The sequence below is a fragment of the Schistocerca gregaria genome, chromosome 3 (assembly GCF_023897955.1).
Source record: "Schistocerca gregaria isolate iqSchGreg1 chromosome 3, iqSchGreg1.2, whole genome shotgun sequence".
Classification (NCBI taxonomy): domain Eukaryota; kingdom Metazoa; phylum Arthropoda; class Insecta; order Orthoptera; family Acrididae; genus Schistocerca; species Schistocerca gregaria.
The window spans coordinates 906741284-906757766 of NC_064922.1; the positions used below are offsets into that span (position 1 = coordinate 906741284).

At 41.1% G+C, this 16483-nt stretch overlaps 1 protein-coding gene across 4 annotated transcripts in view; it reads left to right on the forward strand.

Moving 5' to 3' along the window:
- The window catches only part of LOC126355235 (histone-lysine N-methyltransferase E(z)), a 90446-nt gene that overhangs the window by 34136 nt on the left and 39827 nt on the right, over positions 1-16483 (forward strand). For all 4 annotated transcript variants that reach the window (XM_050005512.1, XM_050005511.1, XM_050005514.1 and 1 more), the window contains exon 7: positions 9927-10027. In XM_050005512.1, coding sequence (XP_049861469.1) covers positions 9927-10027 — 101 coding nt within the window. The remainder of the gene's footprint in view (positions 1-9926; positions 10028-16483) is intronic.

Consider the following 16483-nt stretch of genomic DNA (forward strand, 5'->3'; position numbering starts at 1 on the left):
CATGATGGCCCAGACCACCACTGAACAAGTGAACTCAAAGCAGCTGCATTAATACCACATGATAGGTGGTCAGGAGGATTATCCTCTTATTTGACATGTCTCCAGTTGGCAGCTGAACTCAGTTCCTGGATTTGAGAGACTCTGTTGGCAACAAAAATTTCCAATGACCAGAACTATGCTGCAGCCAGCAAAGAACTATAGTGGAGTCCGTCCACATATGATTGTCGCCACTATCTATGATGTCTAAAGCATTGGCCCCCTTGTGAATGAGTTGAGCAAGAAGCAGAGCACCACATAATTCCAGTCGTGGAAGAGACTTGTTTTACAGAGGCAACCCGAGATTTGGCTGCAGCCAATGAGACCAACACACTGTTATTGGGAAGAACAGATCTGACATATACACACGGACCATATGCCGACTGTGAAGCACCACAAAAACCAGGAATGTGTAATTTAACATACTGGGGGCAAGAAATTATCTTCCTGTTATTCAAAGTACCATTTAGGGAAGGCAGTTGCACACAAACAACATTCCATTCATCAGTGCGGTTGGTTGGAAGACTTTCATTCCAATCATGGCTTGGTTGCCACAAGTGCTGCAAGAACAAATCACATCTTATGACTGCTGGACCTAGAAGAACCCCAGTGGGTCATAGATTGATGTTATTGTAGACAGGACATTGCAATTGGTAACCTTTGAGAGCCGATGACTTCAGCTGCTCATGGCAGTGGAATGTGTCAGAGTCTGCGTGCCATAATATCCCTAATGTTTTTATGGCTTGTTCACCAGTAAGATGACAAGGCGAAGACATTTCTCTGTCCTGCACAGGAATTTTTTCAATGACCTTGTGACATTGGAACATCATTTCCTCAGTAGAAACCCCTCAGAAGCAAGTAGTTGAGTCAGCTGTGTTTGAAGTTCCTGAGCATCAGATTCCGTAGCTGATCCACCTAAGTCGTCGTACACATAAAAGTTAGACATCAACACTTGAAATGCCATTGGAAACCTGTTTGCTTTTCCAAAGCCAACTGTTAAATATATCTGGTAGCAAGAAAGGCAGCAGGAGCAGTTCCATAAGTGAGTGTACACAGCCTATACTCTTGCATCTGTTCAGATGGTGATTCCCACCACAGAATTCTCCGGAAGTTCTTATCATCAGGATGGAGAGAAACTTGGTGATTTTGCTATGTCGGCTGACAGAGCCACATTAAAGGAGCGAAATTTTATAATAATGGAAAATAAATCTGGCTGGATCATGGGACCAACCATCAAGATATCATTGAGAGATACTCCATTAGAAATGGCAACCCATCAAATACTACCCTCAACTTAGTAGTGAAGCTGCATTCTTTGAAGACAGCATGATGTGGAAGGAAACACCTTGGACCGATAATACCTTGAGAATTAGAGATCTCAATGTGTCACAGTTTGACATATTCATGCATGAATGCCGAATATTCCTTCTGCAGATTTGGTTGCCTTTTAAATCTCCTCTCATGATGCACCAGTTATGGAGAGGCTTGTTGTTGTGATTCACCTAAAGGTTAACAGTCAGGTTTCACTGGTAGTCAAACCACAAATCTCCCTTCTTCATCTCGTGCCGTGTGGTGCTGAAGTGAGCATCACATCACATTTATCCTGCATACTCATCGTTTTCGTAGACAGCTCCTCTAACTCCCAAAACCTTTGCAGTTTGGTATCTAAACTGTCACCTCTAACAAAGCACGAGGTCACTGTGGAACGAGGCATTTTGCATGCTGTTGAAGGTACCCTACCAGACAAAATCCAACCAAATTTTGTTTCGACCAGTGAAGGTTGACTTGGTTTCACCAGCCTTTCCTTACAAACAACATCAAAGAAAACCTCAGCACCAAGAATTAAATCTACTGTGGCAGGCTTGTTGCATTCTGGATCAGCGAGCAGAAGATTACACGGGACACTCCAGGACCTTGTGTCTGTCATGCTCACTGGTAGGTAACTGGTGACATGGTCTTCATTAGCACAAGTGGTTCTAACATGAAAGTCGTTGAGTCTAGACGACGGTTCAACATTACCGGTGTAAGACACTGAGGCTGCAAAGACATTGTTTATGCCTTTCACAGGGAACGAATGTTTACTTCATTTCAGTTTTAATTTTCTGCCATGCCCTTAGATATAAAGGATAGCTGACTCTCACTATCTAGCAGAACTCTGCAAACCTGCTGTCCTTAATGTTGACAACAGCTGTTGCCAACAAAACATTACAATGGATGTTTGCTTTCCTGTTTGTAGCTTGATAGGTCAAGGAATGGCCTCCTGATTTACTGTTCTGCCCATTCGTTGGTTCAGTAGACTTGTGGAGCAGTATGTTCTGGCTTCCTTTACAGGTCTTACAAGGAGAAATCTTCCATTTAGTCAAGAAATGACCAGAATGGATGCACAAAAAGCAAAGCTTATTTTTTGACACATATGCCCTCCGCTCATCAACATTTAGTGATTGAAACCCCTTGTTAGTGATAGTACGAGGTTCACTACAAAAATTACATGACTCCTCAATTTCAGAATTGGCCAGATGAGCCCTCTTCAGGTCTTGTTTCATTTGAATTATTGGCCTTTCCTTTTGGGTCCCTTGAGGTGTTATCCTTGAACATGATCAACTCATGGGCCTGACATTTTGTTTCCAGAAAATCTATCAGTTGATTTAATGTGATGAATGTCAACCCAGGCATCTTTACCTCCCACTCTTGACGATCCATGGGTCATAAACTAGACAGAGTGTCTTCTGAAAAAATAACTTCATGAAGTGGAACATCAGATTTGAGAGCTTATAAGGCCTCCAAATGGCTACATACGTGATTAATTAGTTGCCTCTAATCACTCGCTGCCCTATGGCTGACTAGGTAAGGCCAACAAAGACTTAGCATGTCTGTCGGCAATTATTTTTGTGTTATTATACCTTTGCGTAATAAGTCCCCAGGCTGTGGCAGGTATATGTTTCAATAGCTTCACCTCGCAAAGACAAATTAAGGTAATGAAGTTTTTGAACATCGTCAATTGAAATGTTATTCATAATGAGACTCAAAAATGTATCCCTATATGATGACCACGTAAGGCAGTCACCTTCAAAATTTGTCAGGTTAATAGCGGGTAGTTTCAAAGAACTAACACTGCCTGACAGATTCGAGCCCAAAGGCTGCTGCAAAAGCTGGGTGTACCTGTTCATTGAACCCTTGGTAGCGGATTCAGCAAAGTCCCACAAATCCTCGAATTCTGCCCTGTCTTTACTATGATCTGCTGATTCGTGTTCAGTGTCCTTCTATGTTTGAGACAACTCAAAATCAGACTGAATCCGAGTCAATCGACTTAATTTTGATTCCAGCATTTCGATGCTAGCACTGTCCGCAGACTGCACAAAGCTCGCGAAGTGCACAAGGGCGGCCTTTGTTACACCTCTCTGCTTGAATAATTTTGTTTTCTCTGAGGGCTCCATTTTAGGACCGGGAAAATGATAGCAGGAAGCCAACAGTTGCATGTAACAGGTTGCAGCGGCAATATGAGGCAGTAAGAACTGGAGCAGCGGCTGCATCACGGGCACTGGTAGCTGGCGTGGCAGGCATCACAGTCTCCGTCGGCACAAAGTTTCGGCGGGAGCAGGAGGTGACGTCACCTGGCTGCGACATGTTTCTGTGCTTCTCGTGTTTGAGTTTGAGACACATTTAACGTTCACAAATATGTTCCCAATCACCATTGTTAAGGCTTCGATGTCCCGAACAGGCCTTGGGACACTCGAAAGGAGATAACAGCAAAACCGATAACGTGCCCAGCTCTCACACAGTGTTTTAGAAGTTCACAAATACTGAAAAATAAATCCACATCAACGTAAATTCCGCATGGTCACTGTATCCGGCCCAGAGGACCAAAGAATGTATGCACAGGCTCTTCCTCCAATGGTGGTACATTGGAATGTGAGTGTATAATGTGAGAGGACCCACTGTCCTCCCCTTATTTTCCACTCACAATAATTGGATGGAACAAATTTTATGATACAAGTGTTTATTAGAATAAAGCTTACAATGTACACAGGCAGCGCACCAACTGTGGCTCCTGGCTTAGCTGGGAGACATACACACCCGTCCACTACAGGGTCCCGTGGCTAATCATACCTGCACGCACAAAAGACCTGGGAGATCCACTTCCATGTGTAGGTTGCAAGGTCTCCTGACAGGGAGCAGACTATACTGGGCAGTCTGACCTGCCCATTTTGGAAGCTGTTACTAGATGGCACTTGGAGTAAGTTGCAGAATTCAAACAGCCATTGTTAAAGTGTGTCTGAATTCTAACTCAGTGTCACTGTACATATGTTATATCATGGGATATGTTGACAATATTGACTCTTTCAGAAGAAACTTCAACATTCATTCAGTGAACATAAGATGGAAAAATGATAGAAACTTTGATAGTACTTCCTTAAGCACTGTACAAAAAAGTGTGCACTGTTCAGCAGATTTCATTCTCAATAGACTTCCAGCAGAACTGAAAGAATTAAGTGTTAAACCCCAAATATTCTAATCAAGTTGAAAGATTTGCTTAGTGCACACTCGTGTTCAGAACAGGAGTTCCTCGCAGTAGTTGAGAACTTCTCTCTGTAATGTGTTATTTATTCCTATACTTTCTTTTTTCATGTTTAATGAATTGACTGATTATTTGCTTATAAATTTTCTGATCAGTATTCTGTTGACTTGGTACTAGCTTATTCCACGACCAAGTAGCTTTGGCTCACATTGTCCCGTAGAAACTGATACATACATAAACAGAAAAAGTTATGGAATGTGCTAGCAAAATGTTAGTTGAGCACAGCAGTCATTTGCAAATTACAGGAGGAAGTGGAATTCATGTACTTTGGCCAAAGAAAAAGAAAGAAGGTCCACACACTAAATATTCCTTTGCCAATATGTTTAAATGTGTTCTTAGGTAGCAGATTCTGCAATATTATGGATAGTATAAAGAAATACCATCTTTACAAATATCACACACCTACTGTGGAGAAACAAATTAGCAAGAAAACATTCAGGAAAATTGTTCAGTCTGTCAGTTTTGGTTAAAAAGGGGGGACCGGAGGGGGGGGGGGGGGGGAGGGGGAGTCGGTAGATCAGAATAAACTGATCAGCACATGCGAATGAAAGAACATAATTTCAAAAATGTCATGGGTTTTTATAAAAGAATTAAACATTGAAATTAAAGTAACCAGTGGTTTATTTACATGAAACATAAATAAATGTTGGCAGAGTGACTGTGCATGATGAGTATTGTCGGAACAAAAGTGAGTGTTAAATTGTTGTGCATGCATGGGGTGACATGGATTTTGTTTAGGGCCAGCATCTCATATGTTACTCAAAAAGCAAAACTTTATACTGTTATTCAAAAATTGGCAGCAAAAATTTAAAAAAAATTGTGGAGTCCCAATTATTACAGGAATACATCCAAAAAGTGTTGTCATTTGATGATGGCATCACATTGCAAAAAACTCTAGTTGGCTAAAAAGTGAAATACAGTCCTTGATGGCCAGTAATAACTTACACTATAAGCCAGATCAAGTGAAATTTTGTCTGCCTTTCGTTAAGAAACACCAACCTTCTCCTGTTAATTGTATAAACAAGCTTCTGCAAGAAAATGGATTTGTTGTCCTCTGACTGCTATAATACTATTCAGGCATAAACCCGGTAAAAAGATTTGGAAGTTCTATAATATGTCAAGCTCCTTGCCCTTGGGAGTGGAGTGTGTGTGTGTGTGTGTGGGGGGGGGGGGGGGGGGGGGGTCAGTTGATGCTTATGCTGCTGTGACATTAGAAGATGAGAAAAGGATTAAGTCGCATAAAAAAAGGTCTTTCACTGCGATGACAGGAGAGATGCTCTGATGAACAAGTCAGCTGACTTGTATAATTATATGAGTTGGCATGGATTGAGGGAAGAGCCATCATTATCATCTGCCACTGTAATGACAGGCGAATAGAGAAGAAAAGCTGAAGATAGTGACATAAACATGGAAGGCATGCAGCAGGTCCCAGTGCCTCATCTCATTCGACCTGTTTATTCCATAAGCTGCGACACCATCGTGCTTCCATTGGTGCGCTCTCCTTATATTATTGCTAATGTTGTGTCCTATGTGGTGCTAACTTGGAAGCAGTTATCCCGGTTGGCCAGGTTATCATTGACTTGTATCTCCACTGCATCTTTAGTAATAAAGTCCCAGTTCAAATTGAACTGTGTACACTCTGAGGCTGTGCTCTGCTATCAAGGATTTTTCCGTTTGTCCAAGGTGAACCACTTCTCATGTGTTGAGAAAGACGTTATGTAATGCAACACTGTGTCTGATATATTGTTTTCCACATTCACAGGAAATGCTGTAGACATGCGGTGCTCTTAAACCGAAGTTGTCCTTCATTGATCCCAGAATATTCCTGATTCTTGCTGGACAGAAGATGGTTTCGATTTTGTTCTTCTCCAGTATCCTTGCAATCTATGCTGGGGGCGACCCTCTTACAGGAGGAATTCCATGCCCTTGTTGTCCTCTTCTTCCTGAAGGTCCTCCTCCTTCTTGCTTGTCTCGAGAGCGTATCTAATCTATGTTTCAGTGTAGCCATTCTTCTGGAAGGTTTTCTTCAGGTACTGCATCTCAGTAGGTAGACTGTCCTTGTTGCACGTCTTGCACTCTGCGGACAAAGGTAATGAGCACGGAGTTCCATTCTGCTTGGTCATATAAGCTGTTGCGGTTAAGGCACAGATCTGTATTGTCTTCTTTCAGTACACCAAGTGACCCAGTGTGCAGTCCATTTTCTTCTTTATTAGGATATCATGGAAGGGTAGGCACACATTTTTTTCTAATTCCATTATGCACTTGATGTCCACATGTATGTTCAGATGGTAGAGAAATTCTTTTAGGGTGCCGTCGCCGTGCGGTCAGACCACAAAAGTATCGTCCACATAATGATAAAAGACCTTGTGTTTTAGGCGGGCTGTTTCTAATGTGATTTCCTCAAAGTCTTCCATTTGCAGGCTGGTGATACGTGTTGTCAGTGAGGATATGCCCCCACACTGGAAATACGTCGTCGTGAGTGCATGGCAGAATAATTCCACTGCGTCTTTGCTGAAATGATCCTCAAGTAGTTTCAAGTAGTCCTTTATCAGTAACCTCATAAATAGGAATGTGAAGTCAAAGCTGACCATAATATCATTTTTGTCAAGATGATATTCCATGAGTGTCTTAACAAACTCCGTGGAATTCTTGATGTAGTGGGGAAATTTATCCATAAGAGGCTTGAGTAGTTGTGCCAGGTGTTTGAATATACCATAGGTAAGACACTTTATTGTGTCTTCTACCAGACATAGTGGTACCTCCCTCTTGAGTGTCTTGGGAGTCCGTATAACTGTGGTGGAACTGGAGCTCTGGGGTAAAACCTTTTTACCAGGTCAGTTCCCTGCTGCAGGCAAAGGCCTACAAACAAGTGGAGAAGGACAGCACAAGAGGTGTGACTAGAGAAACCATCGCTCTGGGCCTGGATCTGGTAAAAAGGCTTTACCCCAGAGCTCTGGTTCCACCATGGTTATACAGGCTCCCCAAGATAAACAAGAGGGAGGCACCACTACATCCGTTAGTAGACACGATAAATTCTCCCATCTATGGTATAGCCAAAGACCTGGCACAACCACTGAAGCCTCTCATTGGCAAGTGTCCCCATACATCAAGAATTCCACGGAGCTTGTTAAGACACTCAAGGAGTTGAATCTGGACAAAAATTATGTTATGGTCAGCTTTGATGTCACATCCCTCTTCACAAGGTTACTTACTGCTAGAGGACTCCTTGAAATTACTTGAGAACCATTTCAATGAAGACACTGTGGAATTATTCCACCATTCACTCACAACCCCGTATTTCCAGTGTGGGGGTGGATGGAGCCGCTATGGGATCCGTACTTGCACCCTGTATTGCTAAGTTGCACATGGAATACTTTGAGGGCATAACATCAGAAACAGCCCTCCTTAATCCCAATGTCTTTTATCGTTACATGGACGATACTTTCATGGTCTTGCTGCATGGCGAGGACACCCTAAAGAATTTCTCAACCATCTGAACAGCATACACGAGAACATAAAGTTCACAATGGAATTAGAAGCAAATGGGTGACTACCCTTCCTCGATATCCTAATAAAGAAGAAAATGGATGGCACACAGGAACACTCGGTCTACCGAAAGAAAACACATACAGATCTGTAGCTCAACTCCAACCGCTGCCATCACTTAGCACAATGGAATTCCGCACTCAGTACCCTTGTCCACAGAGCACACGACATATGGTACAAGGACAGTCCACCTACTGAGATGCAGCACCTGAAGAAAACCTTCCAGAAGAATGGCTAGACTGAAACACAGATTAGATGTGCTCTCAGGATGAGAAAGAAGAGGCAGCAGGAAGAGGACGACGATGATGGTGGCCACCACCACCACCTTCACGAAGAAGTGGACAACAAGGGCTCAGCGTTCCTCCCATACACAGGGCCACCCGCGGAAAAGATTGTCAGGATACTGGAGATGAACAAGATCTAAACCATCTTCTGTCTTCCAGAAAAAATGAGGAATACGCTGGGAGCAAAGAATAACAACTTGGGTTTAAGAACACCGGAGTTCTACAGCATTTCCTGTGAATGCGGAAAACAATATATCGGACACACACAGCTTTGCATCACAAAGTGCTTCTCTGAACACATGAGACGCCAGGACCTGCAGCGCTGCCTCTGCCTCGCCCTCCCCACCACCCTCAGACCACGTGCTGTTGTACCGATTCCATTTGCACCTGATTGGTCCCACCAGCACCAAAGGACGCAGAGAAGCCCATTGTTCAACACCTATAAAGACTCGGAAGAGACATGAATCCAACAGTTTGCCTGAAGATAGCATTCCTGGTGAATGACACATTGAATCGCCTGTCAACCTGAGATTTTATTAAAAATTATGAAGATACTGATGAACTAACTTCACTATTTTGACTGAATTGGAGCAGCTGATTTATGTACACCATTTGGAGCAGACACGTGACACTTGGGAAACTGATATTTAATTGAGTTAGCAAAATTGATTCAGGCTTAGCATCTAAACAAGACAGTGAACATCATATTAGGAGTTTTGTCTTCTGCAAGTTTTGCCACAGGTAAACAGTGATACACTTGTAGCAATTGTCAGCACTCCCATTTTAAGCATATTGGAGTGTATGCTATTACTACCCATTCTCCCTATTTCTTAGGTATAAACATGATGGTCTTCAGTTCACTTTGCTGATAATACAAACACAAATGAACAAAAAGAATATTGAGGGAGAGGGAGAGATGTTGCAATTAGTGTTATTTTTCATTAGAATACCTGTTAGTCTTTGGATGTGATTTAGTCCTCTGAAAGCCACATTGCCTTTGAGAAATTTTCCTGCCGGCCTAAAGATTTGTTGGTTCTGGACTCTTCCCTCACCAACAGTTTCTCACTCTCCTCTTAACTTGATGTCAGATAGGGGCAGAAAAAAATTGTAATTGCTAGATAACAGAAAGAAATGTACAACTCGAACAAAAAAATAGTCAGAAGAGTAGAACATGTTCAAGTAAATGATTTTAATTGGTAATTAAAAAGGCAAGTTATGAGGGTCTGCTGGTCAAGGGAAAGTAATTGATTAGGCTCATTACCTCCAATCCTTCCTGTATTTTGCCAGATTAATAAATCTGTTATTTCCTGAGGCTGCATCTGCTGCCACCGTGTTAGTAGGCATTTTTTCTGCTTTTGGGGCCCCTTTTGTAGATAGGTAATCTTATATTTACTATTTTATGATCTCAATTTAGATGTGATCAAATTGACAGATGAAAAATTAGGAATTTAGAAACAGTAATCTGATACTAATTGTTGTTTTAGGACTTCAAGCATACCATCCGGGTCCCAACTTGCAGAAAAGGAAAGGTCCTGATCTCAAACCATTCTCAGAGCCATGTGGACCAGATTGTTACATGCTCCTAGTAAGTAATTAGAAGAAGGAATTTAGTTTATTGTATGTGGAGGTTAACTCTTATTTCAGTGATTTTCCAGGTAGTAATGTGTTTTTTATCTTATTAATGTGTATCTGAAAAGATATCTGTTGAACTGTTAAGGTAATATGCTCTTGCTGCATCCAATTTGTACAGCCACAAGCTTTCAACGACTTTCTCCATCATTTACACCAGGAAATTTCTGTTAAGCCATTACTACATGATTTAGTTGGCCGAATTATGTCATGGAGATATCACAAGGCCATGGAACTTCCATATGTTACCAGAGATGATGTTGATATCTTATGATGAAAGATCATTGTTAACGATATTGATATCATTGGACGATGGATGACTCAATTTATTTTTCTGTTGCCTTTCGGCATTGAGTACTCATTTCCATGGACTGCTGAGGGTATAGCCACAGTCCTGGTTAAAGTTGTTGTTATATATTCTGATTCCAATGCTTTCTTTGATAACAAAATCCCACTAGGTAGATCCATTGGGATAGTATTTCCATGTCCATCAAACATAATTGTATGATGTAAATAAAATGGAAAGAAACTTCCACATGGGAAAAATATATTAAAAACAAAGATTCCAAGACTTACCAAGTGGGAAAGCGCAGGTAGATAGGCACAATAAACACAAACACACACACAGAATTTCTAGCTTTCGCAACCGACGGTTGCTTCTTCAGGAAAGGGATAAGGAGAGGGAAAGACGAAAGGATGTGGGTTTTAAGGGAGAGGGTAAGGAGTCATTCAAATCCCTAAGGTAAGTCTTTCCGCTCCCGGGATTGGAATGACTCCTTACCCTCTCCCTTAAAACCCACATCCTTTCGTCTTTTCCTCTCCTTCCCTCTTTCCTGAAGAAGCAACCGTCGGTTGCGAAAGCTAGAAATTCTGTGTATGTGTTTGTGTGTTTTATTTATTGTGCCTATCTACCGGCGCTTTCCCGCTTGGTAAGTCTTGGAATCTTTGTTTTTAATATATAAATATAATCGTATGTTTATTTATGAAACTGCGTTCAGCAATAGCAGATTTGTCAAAGGTGGAATATTCTATATGGTGCTCTATGCAGTGTTCTGAAATCGTTCGCATTGACTGATTAATGTAACTGCTACTACACTCGTAAGGAATTTTTTAAATTCCAGGTACAGTCAGATCAGGGCTGTCTTTTAGTGGACACACCATATGTCTAATTTTCTTGGGTGGTTGGAAAGTATTTAATATCATATCTATCCAAGACTCCCTATTTTATTTCTTGTAGCTCTGAAGAAAGGAAGGACTGCTATAAGCTTATCATCTTCTGATAATACGAGCATCTGTGTTTTTGTTTCATAGAGATGGCTACATTTACTATCTTGTTCCCAGATATCTGAGAAACATATTTCAGAAGAATGGCTATATTGAACGAGATAGTACATTGGCCATCTCTAAGAAACAAAAACACGCATACTCAGGCGTCAGAAGATGATTAGCCTGTAGCACCCCTGCCAAATAAATTAAGCATTCTTGAGCAGCACCCAATAATATATCTTGAGGATATCTTTGGCTTCCCTCTGACAACCATGCCTCCATCCTTGCTACCCTCCCTGTTTTCCTTTCCCTGTTGCTTCATAACCTGGGTTGTGAGTAACTAAATCCACTTTCCCTTCTTCCCTTTCTTTCCCCTCTCTCCTCCCTGATGAAGGAACATTTATTCCGAAAGCTAGGAACTTAAATTTTCAGTTGTTTTTTGTGTATCTATCGGCTGTACTGGTCAGCCCCTCTATCTCTTTGTTAGTATTTGTTTCACATCTTTATATGAAAATTCACATTTACTTTCTCGGCTTCCACCGGAAGATAATGAAAGTTTAACAGGAATGATGTAAACACGCTGAAAACGTGCAAAGTCGGGAAGTCTATTACTGATGGATAATCGTTGCAACTCGTAGACCTTATGATACTGAAATGACGTTCAAAACGATCATGATTAAATTTTGCTGTCGGGACATAGCTGAAACCTCTTTTCCACAAGTAAACAAATATTCCTAATGTACTTTCAATTGTTACTCTTTGGAGACTGAAGAGTTCTTTTGGAAGCAAAGCTGTTACTTCTGTCGACAAGAATGCTTTTCAGATCATTAAATTTTTGTGAACCTCCAAGTTTTTGTATTCCTTCGGAAATGAAGAGTTAACAGCGTCCATTAAGTTGTTGATACCTCTAGTGAATGATTTTGTTGATTCACTGCCTTCAAATCCTGCCATTTCAGTCTCCCTGAAGAATTTTATTTCATTTTCTACTGAGTTACTGAATAACTGCAGAGCTAATCTTACATTCATCAGTTGAAATGACGACAGGTCCAAGTGGGTGGAAGTTAACTTGTGGCAAACTTTTAATCTGGGGAATTATCTTGTTCATAAACTCTTCAATAAAAATTGTAGTTAGTGATCTCATTGTTGGAAAGTATCTCCAATTTATCACAAACATTATACCTTATGCATTTTATTACATGAATAGTGTCTGAAAATACCAAAATTCTTCTGGTTTCATTAACTGGATTTAATACAGAGCAAATAACTTCATTTTCACTGCCACTAATTCCTAGACATTGCCAGACCTTTTTATTCGGTTGACTGTCATTGGAAGTGAATGCAGTAATTTTTGTTCCGGTTTGCTCTTGCTGGATAATTACTTGATTCAATATGTGTGAGATGATGTTACCAGGAGTTACATTGCGACTAGCATACAAAATAACACGTTGGATCCAGTTACGCTGTAGAGGAACAAACATAAACACCAGAGCATAATATGAAAGTTTATTCTTATGGTTTTCTGGAGTGTATTCCCCCTAAATTGATAAAACCATCAACATTGAACGAAGTGCTGTTGAAATGCAATTCTTCTTGGAGCTTAACTTCATCAAAACTCAAACACACCTAAGTGTTTGTTTTAACACCATTCTTCTCAAAAATAATTCTTAATTGCTTCCACAGCATGCATATTGATTCCGTATGAGCATCTGAGACCCTTTACTAAATTTCGTAGATGTGTTTTGGAAGGAAGTGGCAACAGTCCATGCTTCAAACAATATCTGTATCCTTTGGACGATGTAATTTTTAAAAGCACACTGTCGAGAAGAAACTCTTTCTCATATCACATTCCCTTATTGTTTCTCAATTTCCATTCCTTATTATAGTGTCTACTAAATTTTTCAGTTTCTTACTGAGTTTAGAAATGATCTAAGAGATTTGACTGAGCCCTCATACTCTTTTTGTCTGAGAGCAACTTTTGCAGAAGTTTATTCTGGCATTCGCTGTTCTTAATTTATTACATAATCACACAACTTCCAGTTCTTACACTTTGCTGTTCTTCTTAATGAAATCAGTGCTGCGTGGTACCGTTTCATTCAACAAATTTACCTTGACAGATGAAGCACTGAGAGAGATTGTAACTTCTTGCTCAATATTTTCTTTGCCATGACTTCTCTCTTGCGAGTGTTTTACTGTCGATTTTCTGTTGTGTAATACTTTTGATGCATATCTTGGTGAACTGGGAAATAAATGAGAAACCACTTCTGGTTTTAGAGACCACCTTTGTCTTGGATTTCTAACTTGTTTTCCATTGATAAACAAGTCTGCTTTTGTGATAAGTTCTTCACAGAAATGTGAATCACACATAAAACAACTGTGAATCAGCACTCTTGTCTGTCTGAGGTATTGCTCTCATCTATTTGGAAAACCATACTTCATTTTTTGGAGATCTGAAAAAATGTTTACTTTTATTTTCTCTGTAGCTAGATCCACACACTGAAACAAAACATGCAGGCATTTTTTGTTCTTCTTCTTTTTTAATATAGGTAACCATAACTCTTAACACCACTTTATCACAGTAGCCTACAACTCTCCAACATTCACTTACAACCCTCAACGAACTCACAAAATAAGCGCAGATACTACAGTATGAACGCACACTTTCCGATATGGCATAATCGCTTCAACTTAAGTCGCAAGCAGTAGTGCTGGTTGTAGTTTGTGGGCATGCTGACTGTACTATGCTACCTGTCTTAATACACGAGTCAGCACAGTTTCTCTTCTACTTGCTATGGCCACAGTATCAATAAAAAGTCAACCTTTAATGTCTTGTATCTGCATGTGCCCATTCGTCAACATTGGGCACAGAAAAATGATGTACTACGTATACTTGTTCACAGAACACTCGTTCTTTTTGACCAGGAAAGTCCCCAGCATGAGTTGTAATGTATGAAAACTTTGTTAAATAGAAACAGGTATATTATCATCAGAAAGATATGCTTTCTGACCCAGACTGTGAAGGGAAACAAATCTTGCACCACAGCCTTCCTATTGAACATTTCTCATACATCAAGAAGAATCAGTTACATTCAAAATAAAAAAGAATTTTAAATGTGTATTCAGCTCTACCCTCTTTTTGCTGCCCCATACAAAACAAAGTGACCCTGGACACAAATATGACTGCCTCCTATTGGGAATTTGTTATTGAGGAGATAGTGAAAAATCTGCCTTTTTCACAACCTCATGGGCAAGGACATTGTGAACTTCATCAGTACAGTATGGGACCTAGCATTGAAACTGTTATGTATTTCATATCAGCACACTAGTGACTGCTGAGCAAGGAGATTAGTTGGGGCGTCTGAAGACATATGCTAACAGAGAGGACAACTGGAGTGGAGACAGTGCACACCAAATGATCTGACTATGGCATCTAAGTTTGACATCAAAATATTGTGCCACTTTAACCCTTGTATGTTATCTGAGAAGGCTCCCTTCAAGATACAGCCAAGAAAGACTCCAGTCTCACATCTGTTTGATTATTGCTGTTTTGTTCTTCTCATTTGGGTCACAGTGCCAGAACAGTATACCTATCTTACTGTGCACTCTGGAGAATGATATAAGGCCATATCCTAAGCTTGAATGTTGAGTTTCTTGTTAATGAGTGAATCCGTTCATTGCTTGTATTCCATTCAGGGTGCACGAATGTCGTAAATATATGTTAACTTTTATAATTTGCCAATGGTTCTTATAGGATTTTTGTAATTAAATTTTAAAGTTTATGATGTTGGAGATAGGATATTTTGCAGGGTAATGTATTGCCAGGCAAATTCTCATGGCTGTCTTTGTCTGGCAGTTGATAAGGGAGTACCATTTGCAAGTGCACATTACAAAATAATAATTACATTGTTTTGTACTTGTGCATATGGGTGACTGAAATGGTCATATCTACACTCTTGCTCATAAAACAAGGATAATGCTGATACATGGTGAAACAACACTCTGGTGGGCGGTTTGCTGGCTTAAATCACCTCGGGGTATGACCATGCAGTGCATTTGACCTGCAGTCGTCGCACAGTCGTGCTGGCAGCAGTCCACATACGTTGAGGTGTGTTGGTGCGTGTCAGAGAATGGTGCAGCGAGTAAGTGTGCAGATGTTTTCAGATGTGCTAATGGTGACTGTGTGTTGAAAATGGCTTAAAGAACACACGTGGATGACATTATGAGGGGTAGAGTACTAGGACGACTGGAGGCTGGTCAAACACCAGCAGGTCATAGCACGGGCCCTCCTTGTGCCACAAAGTGTGAGCTCAAGATAATGGCAACGATTCCAGCAGACAGGAAACGTGTCCAGGTGCTACAGTATGGGACGTCAACAGTGTATAACACCACAAGAAATCTGTATCTCACCGTCAGTGCCTGCAGACTGCCATGGAGTCCTGCAGGACCTTACAGTTGTCTCCAGGTGCACAGTCTACAGACGACTGAACAGACATGGTTTATTTGCCCGGAGATCTGCAAGGTGCAGTCCACTGACCCCTGATCACAGGAGAGCCCGTAAAGCATGGTGTCAAGAACACAGTATATTGTCATTGGAACAGTGGTCCCAGGTAAAGTTCATGGATGAGTCCAGGTATAGCCTGAACAGTGTTTCTTTCCAGGTTTTCATCTGGTGTGAACCAGGAACCAGATACCAAGCCCTTAATGTCCTTGAAAGGGACCTGTATGGAGGTCGTGATTTGACAGTGTGGGTGGGATTATGTTTGGTGCACTTACACTTGTGCTTGTCTTTGACAGAGAAACTGTAACAGGTTGGGTGTATCGAGACATCATTTTGCACCAGTATGTCCGCCTTTTCAGAGGTGCATTGGGTCCCACCTTCCTCCTGATGGATGATAATGCATGGCCCCACCAAGCTGCCATCATGGAGGAGTATCTTGAAACAGAAGATACCAGGCAAATGGAGTGGCCTGCCTGTTTTCCAGACCTAAACCCCATCAAGCATGTCTGGGATGCTCTCGGTCGATATATCGCTGCACATCTTCAAACCCCTACGACACCTCAGGAGCTCCGACAGGCACTGGTGCAAGAATGGCAGGCTATACCCCAGCAGCTGCTTGACCACCTGATTCAGAGTATGCTAACCCGTTGT